A 14,593-nucleotide genomic window follows, 5' to 3' on the forward strand; every position below is an offset into this window, starting at 1 on the left:
AAGAGTTTATATTCAGATCCTTGATGCTATTTGTTACACCTCTGGTCATGATTATGATTATGTCTTGTGAGTAGTTACTTTTGTTCCTGAGGACATGTGATAAGTCATGGTGAATTTGATATTCGTTCGGTATTTTGATATGTTGTATGTTGTTTTTCCTCTAGTGGTGTTATGTGAACGTCGACTACATAACTCTTCACCATATTTGGGCCTAGAGGAAGCCATTGGGAAGTAGTAAGTAGATGATGGGTTGCTGGAGTGACAGAAGCTTAAACCCCAGTCTTTGTGTTGCTTCGTGAGGGGCTGATTTGGATCCACTAGTTTAATGCTATGGTTAGACTTTGTCTTAATTCTTCTTTTGTAGTTGCGGATGCTTGCGAGAGAGGTTAATCATAAGTGGGATACTTGTCCAAGTAAGGGCAGTACCCAAGCGCCGGTCCACCCACATATCAAACTATCAAAGTAACGAACGCGAATCATATGAACATGATGAAACTAGCATGACAGAAATTCCCGTGTGTCCTCGGGAGCGTTTTTCCTCCTATAAGACTTTGTTCAGGCTTGTCCCTTGCTACAAAAGTGATTGGGCCACTTGCTGCACCGTTGCTGCTACTTGTTACTTGTTACTTTTTGCTCGCTACGTTTCACCTCGCTACACAATCACTTGTTACCGCTACTTTCAGTGCTTGCAGTTATTACCTTGCTGAAATCCGTTTATCAGAGCCTTCTGCTCCTCGTTGGGTTTGACACTCTTACTTATCGAAAGGACTACGATTGATCCCCTATACTTGTGGGTCATCATGCGCCTCCTTCGTCGACTCCTCCTCCGGCGCGTCGGAGCAGTCCACCTCCTCCTTCGGCTCCTGCTCCGGCGCGTCGGAGCACTCCGCTTCCTTCTTCGGCTCCTCCTCCTGCGCGTTGGAGCAGTCCTCCTCCTTTGGCTCCTCCTCAGGCGCGTCATAGCTGTCCTCCTCCTTCGGCTCCTTCTCAGGCGCGTCAGAGTAGTCCTCCTCCTTCGGCTCCTCCTCAGGCGCATCGGAGCAGTCCGCCTCCTCCACAACGGCGGAAGACAGACATCGTCGCTGCTTCGCCGAAAATTACACAAGTAATAAAAATGTCGCCTCCTCCTCCTTCTCTCAAGCGGAAGACAGACTCCGCCGCCGCTCGGGCGGCTAGCACTGATGCAATGCTAGCAAAACAAAGAAGTGGGAAAACAATTCCCCAGCTCGGCCAACATAAGAAGAAATTGTGCCCCCCCCCCCCCCCCCCGCGCTCAAGGTGTCTAGCGATATCGTCGTCACTAATGATTCGAGGTTGCTGCCCGGTACCAATCCTGGTGATTGCGTGAACGATTCAGTAATTTTTGAGATAGCTGAGGTAACAAATGAAGAAACATATAAATACGTGCTCGGGAAGCCTCTCGTCAAACCCGTTCATCCTCCTCTAACACCGAGGATGCACGAGTTGCATGAGTGGTACATGAACATCTTCACGGAGAAAACGTGTGTGTATATGAGAGTGAAAAAAGATCACGAATTCATTGGAGCTACAGTGCTGCTTGTTGAATTTGAGGAGTTATTTCAGTTATACAATGAACTGGCCCTCGACAAACAACTCCTGACTTCCTGCTGTTTGTAAGTGTTACTTCTATAGTTAAGTCTCTAGCTCAGCTCGTTCATTGCATGTATCTATAATTATCCTCACTATATATATTATGCAGATTGAAGATCCTTGAATTAAAGAAAGTAGGAATCTTCGACATTGGGTTCATTAGCCCAGAATCGATAAATGTATTGTCGGTACGAAATGAAACCAAAGAGACTAAGGTTAAGTTGCTAATTCGTTGCTTGTAAATCAAAACAAAAGGGAAATACTCTTTCCTTACAACTTCAAGTAAGTGTTGATGTCTTCTTTATATACTCGGTTCCGCTTACTCGAGGTTAATTAGTAAATGTAATTGATGAGTTATATATGCGTGCGCAGTTACCACTTTATTCTACTATCCATTAAGCTTGACGCGGCAAAAGTAATTGTCTTAGACTCGAGACGTAAAGATCCCGAGGATTATGCGGACATGACTGCAATGCTCAAGAAGTAAGTTCACTCAATACCGGGACCATACCGGCATGCAACTTTCGTTAATTTCCTGATATCAAGTAATCATTTTCTTTGCCTCGCAGGGTTTGGAAGAAGTTCATGAATAAGGTTTGTGGTTTACCCAAAGAGTTGTAATTTACGCATCCCCGAGTAAGTAGTACTAGCTAGTTCCGTGCATCTCTAATTGATTCAAAATTTCATCAATATATCATTATCATGCTTGCTTATCAGTTTGATTGAACTCTATATATTCTCGTAAAGTGCTTGTACCAGGTAGTTGGGACTTAAAGCATACTACGTATGCGAGTTCATTCGCCTCTCGACCTCTCGGCGGGGCATCTCTGACAAACAATTTGAAGTACGTAAATAATATTCATAATTTTATTTTATATATTACCATCAATTGTGTTGAGTTTTATTCATATATATGCATGTATTGACCCCCTTCTTTAAATTAGATCTAGAAGAAGCGGGATGAACCCCTATCAGATGATGGCATACGAGCAATTCAAGAGGAATTGGTGGGATTCTTTCTTGACCACGTCATACCTAAAGACGGAGAATACCATGTGAGCTATTTGTGATTGGATCTTAGGTAGATGATGTTAGGCATTGTAAAAGATGTTATTTGTAAAAAAATTAAGTATTGTAAATGGTTTCCTTCATTTTCTTATTAGCTAGTGTCATGTTCTCTCTATATGTATAGTAGCTAGCGTCAACCAAGCACGGAAAAAGAGAGGACACTTCTCTCTATTAGCTAGCTAAAACAATATGAAACCACGAAATTAAACCTCCAACCCCCCCCCCCCCACGTTCAAAAAATCAAAAAACCCAGCTCCGGCCAGATGCTCATGCGTGGATGCCATGTTGTCTCGGTTGGTGTGACCAACCGAGACTAAAGGCCCTCCTGCCCGGGCTCCCCGCACCGGCCACGTGGAGATCATTCGGTCCCGGTTCGTAAGCGAACCGGGAGTAAAGGATTTGGGATTTAGTCCCGACCATCTAGTCCCGATTCAAGAACTGGGGCTAATGGGCCTGTGGAACCGGGACAAATGGGCCATTTTCTACTAGTGAATGTCAAGTATCATTTCCTTAGACCGTGAGATTGTGCAACTCCCGGATACCGTAGGAGTACTTTGGGTGTACCAAACGTCACAACGTAACTGGGTGATTATAAAGGTGCACTACGGGTATCTCTGAAAGTGTCTGTTGAGTTGTACGAATCAAGACCGGGATTTGTCACTCCGTGTGACAGAGAGGTATCTCGGGGCCCACTCGGTAATCCATCATCATATTGAGCTCATTGTGACTAAGGGGTTAGCCACGGGATGATGTGTTACGAAACGAGTAAAGAGACTTGCCAGTAACGAGATTGAACAAGGTATAGGGGTACCGACGATCGAGTCTCGGGCAAGTATCATACCGATAGACAAAGGGAATTGCATACGGGATTGATTGAATCCTTGACATCGTGGTTCATCTGATGAGATCATCGTGGAACATGTGGAAACCAACATGGATATCCAGACCCCGTTGTTGGTTATTGGCCGGAGAGATGTCTCGGTCATGTTTGCACGTCTCCCGAACCGATAGGGTCTACACACTTAAGGTTCAATGACGTCAGGGTTATAGGGAAATAGTGTACGTGGTTACTGAGGGTTGTTTCGAGTCCCGTATGAGATCCCGACGTCACGAGGAGCTCCCGAATGGTCCGGAGGTAAAGATTTATATATAGGAAGGGAGATTTTGGTCACCGGAAGTGTTTTGGGCATCACCGGTAACGTACCGGGACCACCCGAAGGGTTCCGGGGGGTCCACCGGGAGGGGCCACCAGCCCCAAGAGGCTTCATGGGCCAAAAGGTGGAAGGGGACCAGCCCAAAGTGGGCTGGTGCGCCCTCCCCTCTCAGCCCAAGGCGCAAGGAGAGTTGGAGGGGGCAAACCCTAGGTGCAGGAGGGGCCCAAGGCCCACCTAGGGCGCCGCCCTCCTCTCCCTGCCCTGGTCGTCGCCCTCCCTGGCCATCTAGGGCTGTCGCCACCCCTAGGGAGGGAACCCTAGGGGTGCGCACCCTCTCTCCCTCCCTCCTATAAATACCCAAGGTATTGGTGGGGCCGATTGTAGACATGAAAACTCTCTCTCTCACGACGCAGCCCTACCCCTCTGTCTCCTCGTCCTCCGCACAACTTAGCGGAGCTCTGCTGGAGAACCACGTAGCTCCACCACCACCACGCCGTCATGCTGCCGAAGCTCTCTCCCTTAACCTCTCCTTCCTCCTTGCTGGTTCAAGGTGTTGGAGACGTCACCGGGCTGCACGTGTGTTGAACGCGGAGGTGCCATTGTTCGACACATAGATCGAAATCCACCACGATCTGAATCGCTGTGAGTACGACTCCATCAACCGCGTTCATAGTAATGCTTCCGCTTAGCGATCTTCAAAGGTATGAAAATGCTCTACCACCTCTCTTGTTGTTGGTTTCTCCATAGATAGATCCTTGTATGGCGTAGGAATTATTTTGAAATTACTATGATCCCCAGCATATAGGACATACGCTGGATAGTATTTTCAACCACTACATCATCATCAATACTGGTGATTTTTCTTTTCCTTTTGAAAGAAGCCGAACCCACTTTGGCACCAGCAGATGGAACTTTTTTGCCTTTAGATTGTGGCAGCGGTGGTGGAGTTGATAAGGAATCCAACGAGGTAGCACCAACAAAGTGCAAATTCTCCCATATTTTGGTATCCTTTGTTCAGGATGTGATACTGCCGGTTGTTGAATATTGTAAGTACTGTGCATCGGCGAGAATTGACCAAAACTTACAAGAGCTTCAGGTGCAGGCGTATACAATGGCCTCCTGTAACAAATATTCGAATTTACTTGAGAACACATAGGCAACAAGTTGATTCTCAATGAAGAACTGAATCTAGTATTCGAATTTAGCACCTAACACTTAAGAACTGAACCTTAGACTGAAGAAAATAAAAAACAGAGCATAGTAATCTAACCACGTTATTGCCACAATATGACTAATCTGCTGCTACTCGTGGCACTGAAGAATTGAAAAACAAAGTACTTATTCCATGAACAGAACAAACGAATCTTACCAATGAATAGGTGAGGTGTTGGCGATGGAAGAGCTACCCACGGCTCCAGGATAGTAGGACGAAGGTGACTCCATCGCCAATGGAGGTGCTGGCGGCATCTCCTTCCTGTTGTTCTTGTGGGCGGCCATGGAGGAGAAGTTCCTCCGGAAGAGCATAATAGAGGCGGGTCGCGGAGGTAATCGCGCTGCTGGTCGGCACCGGTAGTGGGGCTGGATTGGAGACGAGCCGCCGTCGGTGGAGGGGTGGATTGGAGGCGACCACCGTCGGTGGAGAGGGTTGGTTGGAGGCGAGCCGCCGCCGGTGGAGGGGTGGTTGGAGGCGAGCCACCGCCGAGGAAGAAAGATGAGAGTGATTTTTGCTGGTTTTTTACAGCTAGGCTCGGTACAGAGAAGCCCCGCGGGCGCACGGGATCGATCCCATTAATTCTCCTCTCGACGGAAACGCTATGATACAATATCAGTGTATGATACCTAACCTTCTCTTTCCTCAATTAATATTGTGGCACATCATAAAAAAATGCCTAGTTGGCATGCATGATAAGCTATGATACTATCATTACGACCAGCCTTATTTATTGCATGCATGACATAAAGTACCATAACATTTAACATGATACAATTACATATGTCACTCTAATCTTTTTTTTTATTCTCTGCCATATCGACGTGTTTGTTATTCTCAAGTGCATGATACCGACTAAGGTTGGTTGTAATGAGGAGTATCATATACTAGGATCATGCATATGATACTATATGTTAGTATTATATGATAGTTTATTTATCATCATGCATGATATATAATGTCACAACATTTAATATGATACGGTATCATGATATGATACTCAATCTTTTTTTTTCTTTTTTTTTATTCTATGTCACCGCATTAAAATTGTCTAATTGACATGGATGATATTACCTATGATACTTCCATTACGATCAATCTGAGATACCACCACTATGGTCAAGCTAAGACGTCCCTTGAAACCCATATTTGTTTTACAAATGTATTTTATCGGATCATGGTCTAAACATTTTACAGGTGTAAAAGCGCTGGAAGCGACAATCCAATCAAGGCCTAGAGAAAAACATGTCCATAGTTCCCAGGCCTCTTGTGTTCCCCGTGCGGCGCAGGTCCTATTGCGCTGCCATGCATTCGTCGGCCTTTTGTGCTGAAACCACAGAATGGAGAAAGAAGAGAGATAATTCAGGCATCCGTCCTTTTCTACTGCAGTGATGATGATCATTCACCAGCTTTGTTCAGGTTATGCAGATGAAAACACTTAGGAGTACCTCAAAAGTTTCTTGCAGGTTGCAGTAGTAGTTCTGAAAATCTGTCGACCAGGGTTAAAGCCTCCTTTGTTTATATGAATTTTGTAAGAATGAAACAGGATAGGGTTTTTGTAGGAAATATCTTTCCTTTCAAAATTGAGATACATGCCATCTTATTTTCTATGACTTTTCTATTTCTACACTATTTCCATCCTATGAACCAAAAGAGGCCAAAGAGAGGAAGCAAGAACAGTTCAAAATATTGCTTTGGATTATTTTTATTTGCAGTGAATTAGTCCTATCGTTCCGTTTTTTGCCCATCCCGGTGCTATGATTATGTTACTAAACCCAAGAAGCAACAGGATAAGAAACAACTATCATTTCCACTCACCTGCCCCAGGCTCCCAGCCCTTAATTAAAGCACGAATGTACTAGGAGGAGCGGTTCACAACAGCATCGTTACATGGGCTGGAACACCAGCAAAACTTGCATTGGTTTAATTACTGCTCCTTCGGTTCTCATTCGTTTCAACCTGGTTCTTGGAGATGCTCATCAACAGCAGCAGTTAATCTTTGAGTTATTGCAAAACATCCACCGTGAAGAACAGGAAGCTCAACACTGCAAATCGCTGTTGCTGAAGTAAACATGATCTTTGCTGGTCCATACTGTTACTCACTGGCTCACTGCTCATATCCATTTATCTTTAGGGACTGTAACAATGTCCACCAAAAAACATAAAATTGAGAATGTAAAAAATAAATTACTATCGCCCCTAGAAACATAAACATTGACTCTCGTTCTTGGCTTCCTGGAACCATAAACATTGAGAACTATGAGAAGAATTACAAGGAGCATTCGGGGGCACATAAAACACCAAATTTGTTCTTCAGAATTCCACACTTACATCACCATAAAATTACTACAGAAGAGATCAATAATCCCTTTTCTATACACAAGTCAACCTTCTTTTTCCACTTCATGGCTTCTTGCCACCACAATAGTTTACAAGGGAAGTTTGTTTGACACTGATGAGCCAGTGGAGTCCATGGAGGCGTCGGCTGTCTGGGGCTCTGGGCATCAAGACATGGACTTGGCGGTGGTGGCGGCGGCGAAGCCGTGCATGGCGCTATAACCGGGGGAACCAAACCCGAGGCAACCGAGAAGCAGCGCCTGCCGGTACGGCAGGAACGTGCGCCGCCGCATATCCTCCGCCTCTGCCCGCCTCGCCTCGTAGAGCCGCTCATGCGCCGAGCTCCTCCTCCCGCGCTTACCCGCCGCCGGTGTGGGGTTCTTGTTGGGAGTTGCCAGCGAGGAGTTCGTCTTGGGGCACGCTGGCGATAGTGGACGCTGGTGCTTGGAGCCATCGGACCTGTTCGGATGGATGAGCTTCTTCAAGAACCGCCACCGGCCGCAACTTTTTGAGGCCGACGAGGACCCGGACGATGACGAGGACGACGACCGTGACGCTGATGTCGGCGTCCGTACAAATTCTTTCGCCGCGGCCGGCGAAGATAACGGTGACATCCAGTGTGCCCGGAATGGTGAGGCTGAGCGGGACCTCCGGTGCACCGACCGGTTCCGGAAACGGCCGCGCTCGTCCAATGGAGACGTTGCTTGCAGCGGCGGCTTCCGGTCACCGTTGGGGCGGTCGGCGGTGGGCGGGAGCGCCTGCGGACGGAGGAGCAACGAGGAGAGCCGCATTGGGCGGATCTGGCCGTTGTGGAAGAGCTCGTCGGCCGAGGACATCGCGGCGGCGGACGGGGACGGAAACTGCGAGGAGAAGTCGAAGTCTAAATCGTACTCGCAGTCACCGGGGCCTCGTGCGGGGCTCGCCGGCGCGCTGAAGCAGTAGCCGGCGGCGGCGTGGAACGACGGGTCGCGGGCAGGGCTGGACGGTGCGCTGACGAAGGGGGTGGAGCACGCGCTGCCAACGCTCACGCCGCAAGCGCTGGCGAAGTGATCGCCGGAGCCACTGTCGGTCGTGGCGGCGGCCATTGCGCAGGCGAGTGGGGTGGTGGGGATAGTGAGATGGAAGATGAGAAAGGCTCTCTTCTTATTAAGAGAGGTTGGTCCCGGACGCTTTGCGTTTTAGCCCTTGATAAATGTGAATGACCTGGATGAAGCACATCACTAATTTTGGATGCATAGTTATTGGGTCTCAAATTATTAACAAATGAAAAATATTTTAAAATAAATCCATCTAAGGGAGCAAAGCCAATGCCAACTCCTGCCCTCAACTGCTCGGCTTAGTGCTTCTAGTCATCGCTAAATGCTTTACGGACATGGATGTAATTTTTATTATTTATCTGTTTTTTTGTTAACGTTGTAAGTTGCATCAAGAACAGTCCAAAAAAAGTATGTACAACTGAACTGGGCAAATTCACCCCCTAAACATTCGTTGTTTGTCCCCTAACAATGTGAGATGGCTATTTAGTTGTTCTCTCACACAACCAGAGTAATCAATGCATGTCCATCATATAGTACAAATTCATCCCCAATTCAACAATTCAAACCATTTGACGCTCGCACTGCATGCATTGATCTCCTTCTTCGTCTCAAGCCATGTCTTGCCAAGAACAGGTTAATTGATCAAAAAGTCTTTATCTTCTCGAGCTCCCATTCGAACATATGTCTCATGCTTCTTCAAGTCAATCCTCTCCTTCTCAAGCTACAACTTGTTGATCACCCCCTAAAAGAGTATTTCTCTTCCTGAGTGGTCTTGGTGTTGACAATACCGCAATTTTGTGTTCTAATCATGTGCTTAGGCTACGCATGTATATTCTAAAGTGGCATAAGACGGTTAGGTTACCCTTTAGAAGGAAAAGAGCAAATGAAGTGTTCCAACATTTTTATTTTCTTTGGTTCGTAGGAATATCGTACTATTACGAGGGAGGCGTGTCGGAAGGTATGGGTGAAAATAAAACACGTACATGAAATCATATTTGCGCCCACATAACTGTCCCATCTTGTCGAGGAGATCCTCAGATTCTGCCAATGTCCATGTTTGTACCTACCCGATAGTACGGCAGTAGAGGGCGGTAGTATCGCTCCCCTCGTCGGAGCAGTACTATTGTTGTATGCTCCAGGCCGGTAGTACCGCGCGAGAGGACGGTAGTACTGCTCCCTTATTGGAGCGGCACTACCGTACCAAGTGTTGGACCTACTACTACAAGGGAGTGATTCCTCACTCGTGTGGCAGCAGTACTAGTGCGACACTACAATGACATAATTGGCCATTTAATTTTAGCTACTACTACTGGATGCCTGACGATTGTACCTCTTAGGATTTACAGTGCAACTCGTTAGGGGGTTGTAGTAGTACCACTCTCACTAGCAGTACTACAACCTACGCATTTCAATGCAGTCTCTACACGGAACAGTAGTACCATTGTCCGGAGCGGTAGTATCGCTTAGGGAAAATTCACATAAGGGTTGAATTTGGTGATGGACTATAAAAGGGGGTCTTCTTCCCCAACAGGACTCGCCTCTTTGATCTCTCTCCCCCTAGTTGTTGTTGAAAGCTTTATCTTCCCCGATCTCTCTCCCTAGCGTCTAAAACTTGTTGATATTCTAGGATTTGGAAAGAAGAACTAGATATACACTTCCACCAAAGGAAGTTTGATTCTCTCCTACTTTCTCTTGTGGATCGTTTTACTCTTGGGGGTTTTGGCACCCTAAACGGAAAGAGGTCCCCCAGAGCTCAAATCCATTACGGTGAGGCTTCATGGTGTTGTTAGGAGCCTTCAATTTAGTTGTGGAGATCGGCGAACCTTGTTTCTGAAGGTCCCGTTTGCTGACTCAAAGGGCACTATGTGAAATCATGGCACCTTGCATTATGTGAGGGCACAAGGAGGATAAGGTATGACATTGTGACGCTTGATGATCATTGTGCTGCTACACCTCTCCAACGAAGATGTACCTCCCCCAAACGAGAGAACGTCGGGAACTACATTATCGTGTACACTAACGGTTACTTCTTTCCTTCACTTACTTGTTGCAAGCTAGCCTTATTGTCTATTTTATCTAGCTTGTCTTTTTGTGAGCTTGGCATATAGTTTTCCCATCTATTTGTATATCAAGATAACCTATATTCTTGTTGTATCCCTTAAAGTTGAAGAAGAGATTATGAATTGTTAGTCTCCTATTCACCCCTCCTCTAGTGGAACGTACTGATCCTTTCAATTGGTATCAGAGTCTGGTCTCTTTTCAAGGCAATCTCCATACCTTCACATACTTTTCCTCGCCAAACCATAGTCATTCTTGCTTGTTCGGATCGACACCTAACATTATAGTGACTGTGCAACTCACAAGAGTAACATGCACAAGTTTCATCTCAATCTAGTTCTTTGTGATGCTATGGGTTTTCTCTTAGTGCAATCTGTCAAAAAAGGGTTGCATAGACAAACTATTGTCAGATCAAACAAAGCAGCAAACCGTTCAAGGTTGGATGGCTATTTATAGTTGAAGCAACCCCAAGGTGTGAAATTACCAATTGGGGATTGTGCCTCGCAAAGGACGACCTACACGTGTCCAGCTGTCGGATTTCAAACTCATGTGACGTCTACACTTGAGTAACAAGTTACACTGACTCCACTAGCCGTGACTTACTCTCAATATCCAAAAGAATTTTGTCTCTAACTTTGAGGAAAAATATGTCGCGCGAAGAGATTTCTCTCGACTTCACTCGACGATAGTGTAAGTGCATCTAGTGCCCCTTTAGTGATTTTGGTGCATTGAAGACTTATAGGTTAGGAGACTAATCTATTTGTGAGTGTACACATGCTCTATAAGTCGTTTAGGAGTTTTTAGTTATTCGAAGAATATCGACCCCTAAAAATGAATGTCTTTGGCTTAAGACTTTGGTAATTCCTCGAAGACCTTGAAAGCGAGGAAATTGGTGTATCCTCGAAGAAATTGATATGAGGACTATTAAGCTTGAAGACTTACTTTTACTATTTTGTTTTCCTCTTTCTTGAGTCATAGGAACACCGTATTGCTAAAGGGGGACAAGGTAAAACTAAGGAAAAGTTTCCAAGTGATGCTCGTATCAAAGCCCATAGATACCCAATCCTTCAAGTGAAGCCTTTGGAAATCTTCTACAGTTTAGTAAAATTCTTCAGTGACAGAGATGAAGATCTTCTGGTCTCTGAGGAATTTGCTCTAACTAAGGAGTTAGGTTTTTGCCAGTGCGAATTACCTATAAGTGAGTAACATGAGAGACATGAGGACTTTCACAGTTAAAAGATTCCGACAGTTGTTGCGCTGCGTGCCAGCTGTCCCCAACCTTATCCACATAACGGTCATATCATTGGGCATTTATGTCAAATCATGTTGGGATTGCTCTGAGGCTATAAATAGCCGCCCCATAATCACTAGCTGGTTGACTGCTCCGAGAGAGAAACTAACACTTGTCATTTGAGAGCAACCCATTCCTCGAAGACTTTGAGTGAAAATCACCAGTGAGGAAAACCCCCAAACACCCAAACAAAAACCCAAAACCCCAAAAGTGACTAAGCATCACTGAAGAGATTGTTCCTGTGTGGAACCTATGCTTGTTACCTTTGAGGAATGTTTATCCTCCATACGGTTAGGCGTCAATGGTCTAGAGCATCCAATAGTCAATTGTGGATCGTCGGGTGACCGAGTTTGTGATGGTTTGGAAGTCTGCCCTGAAGACTTACCACGAGTGTTCGGTGAGGACTATGTGTCCTTAGCTCAAGGAGAATATGGTAAGGACTAAGTGTCCTAGGACTGTGTGTCCTTTGGGTTAAATACCAAGACGCTCCAAACCACACGTACGATTGTCACAATAGTTGGAATTGGGTCATCAAATCATTGTCTTCACAGAGTACCTCGTTCGATCTCCTCAACCCTTTCATTTCCTCAGTCGTATGTTGACGAAATTGATCATTACTATTTGAAGAATTTGATTGAAGACTTCCACAATTTCCTCACTCCAAATTCTTCACTTCACTTGTTCTTCACCTGCATATCCTGGACACGCTACTTGTGCAAACTATGTGTTTCATTTATTCATGAACACTATGCTATTGATGTGTTGCACGCTTACGTGAGTACTTAATCCGGTGCTCGCTGTTTGTGAACGAGGAATTTGCTCACAATGAATTTCCTCATTGACAAATTCATAAAAATCGCCTATTCACCCCCTCTAGTCGAGATAACGCACTTCTAATTGGTATCAGAGCAAGGTACTCCCTTGTTCTGTGTGATTTTGGTTTAACCACCTGGAGTTTTAGTTATGTCAACCGTAGGTATAATAAAGGTCACTACGTGTTGTCCTACCTTTGAAGGGACAGACTACCCCTACTGGAAGAAGAAGACGCACATGCATCTTGAAGAAATTGACAACGATCTATGGTACGTTGTGTCACGAGGTGTTCCCACTATGTCTGAAACTATCAACTTGTTGATGTGAAGATATTCAAGCAACTCGACTCTCAAGCAAAGAATATCATCTGTGGCCATCTGAGCAAAGGTCAGTATGGTAGAGTGAGTGCTTTGGGAACTACAAAGCTCACCTCGGGCAGGTTTTCCAAGGTCAACGAACGAGTATCTACTCAACGTGAATCTCGAGTTGATGTTCTTCACAATCTCTTCAACCGCTTCAAAAGACTCGATATTGAAAGCTGTCAGTAAACCTTCGATCGCCTCAATAATATCTCCAATGAGCTACAAGCTCTTGGGGCCAATGACATCATCGACCATGAGGTGGTGAAGAAACTATTGAGGTCTCTTGATTCTTCATTCGATACAGTGATTCTGATGATTCAAGAATGAACAGACTACAAGTTACTAGATCCTACTGATATTCTTGAGAGACTCAATACTCACGAATTCCAACAGAGTGAAAAGAGAGACCTTTATGGACGAAGCTATGGAAGGCCTCGTGCGCTAAAGGCAAAGGTTGTTTCCTCATCTGAAAAAGAAGATTCTGATTGCAGTGTTGGTGACCCTGAAGAACTTGGTTAGGAACTTGCTATGCTTGTGAGGAAATTCCATAAGTTCACGCGATGAGGCCAGTTCGGAAAATCTTCAAGAGGAGATATGAAGAAATCACAATCTTCATCTAAGGACTACAAGAAAAGAACTTGCCATAAATGCAAGATATTTGGTCACTACATTGTTGATTATCCTTGCTGGGTGAAGGAATCAATGATGAAGAAATACAAGGATGACAATTCTGATGACTCAAAGAAAAACAAGAAATCTTCAAAATCCTCATCATCAAAGTCCTCATCGCACAAGAAGAACAGTTTAAGAAAAGCTCGGGCTCTTATTGGCAAGGAAATGGATTCTCGGGAAGAATTTGAGGAATGCGATGAAGAGGAAGGATCTGAACAGGAGTCAGAGTCTGGTGTGGTAAGCCTAGACCTTTCTACCACATTTGTCAGCAAGTCCATATTTGACCTCGAAGAAAATGACAACGTCAACAACACTAATGACTGCGACGACGACTTTGCTCCCACCTATTGCTTTATGGCAAAAGGTTCCAAGGTACCCAAACACACTTCGTCTTTTGACTCAAGTGACTGTTAAACTGATGACTATCAAAAACCCAGTTACGACAAGCTTGCTAATATTACCACCAAGCAACAAAGTGCACTCGAAAAGCTTCAGAAACTGCTAGACAAAAGCGATGATGTGTTGAATGAGGAAATGGATAGGACTCAAACCCTGACTGATGACATTCAAAGTCTTCAGTCTAAGTTTGATAGTCTTCGAGAACCTCATGTCACTATCTGGGTTGATCATGAGAAGCTTTCTTATGAATTTCTTCAAAGAAAGCAAGATCTTGAGAAACTAAGGGCGTCCCATGATGATATTCAAAATGAAAATGATTCTTTGCTTGCTCAAGAGATCAGTACCGCTCAGGAAGAATTCATTCCACCATGTTTGAAATGCATCGAACGTGAATCTGCTAATTCTTCACCTGAAAGTTCAAATGCTTCTATTGCTACAAATTCTTCAACTTTATTTGTGGTCACAAATTCCTCACCATAGGAAACAACAAATGTCATTGACGAAAATGCAGGGTTGAAGGAATTGTATGTGTGAGGCATATACAAAAGCCTCAAAGGGCATCAAACCCTTTACGATGTGCT

The 14,593-nt window shown here is 45.0% G+C and overlaps 1 protein-coding gene across 1 annotated transcript; it reads right to left on the reverse strand.

Moving 5' to 3' along the window:
- Positions 1-7,336: 7,336 nt before the first annotated feature.
- Positions 7,337-8,502, reverse strand: LOC123395412. The gene has a single exon (XM_045090401.1). It carries the CDS (start codon positions 8,463-8,465, stop codon positions 7,548-7,550), a length of 918 nt encoding a protein of 305 aa, XP_044946336.1. The 5' UTR covers positions 8,466-8,502; the 3' UTR covers positions 7,337-7,547.
- Between the last annotated feature and the right edge of the window lie 6,091 nt (positions 8,503-14,593).

Source organism: Hordeum vulgare, chromosome 5H (genome assembly GCF_904849725.1).
Source record: "Hordeum vulgare subsp. vulgare chromosome 5H, MorexV3_pseudomolecules_assembly, whole genome shotgun sequence".
Lineage (NCBI taxonomy): Eukaryota > Viridiplantae > Streptophyta > Magnoliopsida > Poales > Poaceae > Hordeum > Hordeum vulgare.

Bases quoted from the DNA above. Each gene is read 5' to 3' on its own strand.
- LOC123395412 (XM_045090401.1), bottom strand. From the start codon at position 8,465: ATGGCCGCCGCCACGACCGACAGTGGCTCCGGCGATCACTTCGCCAGC.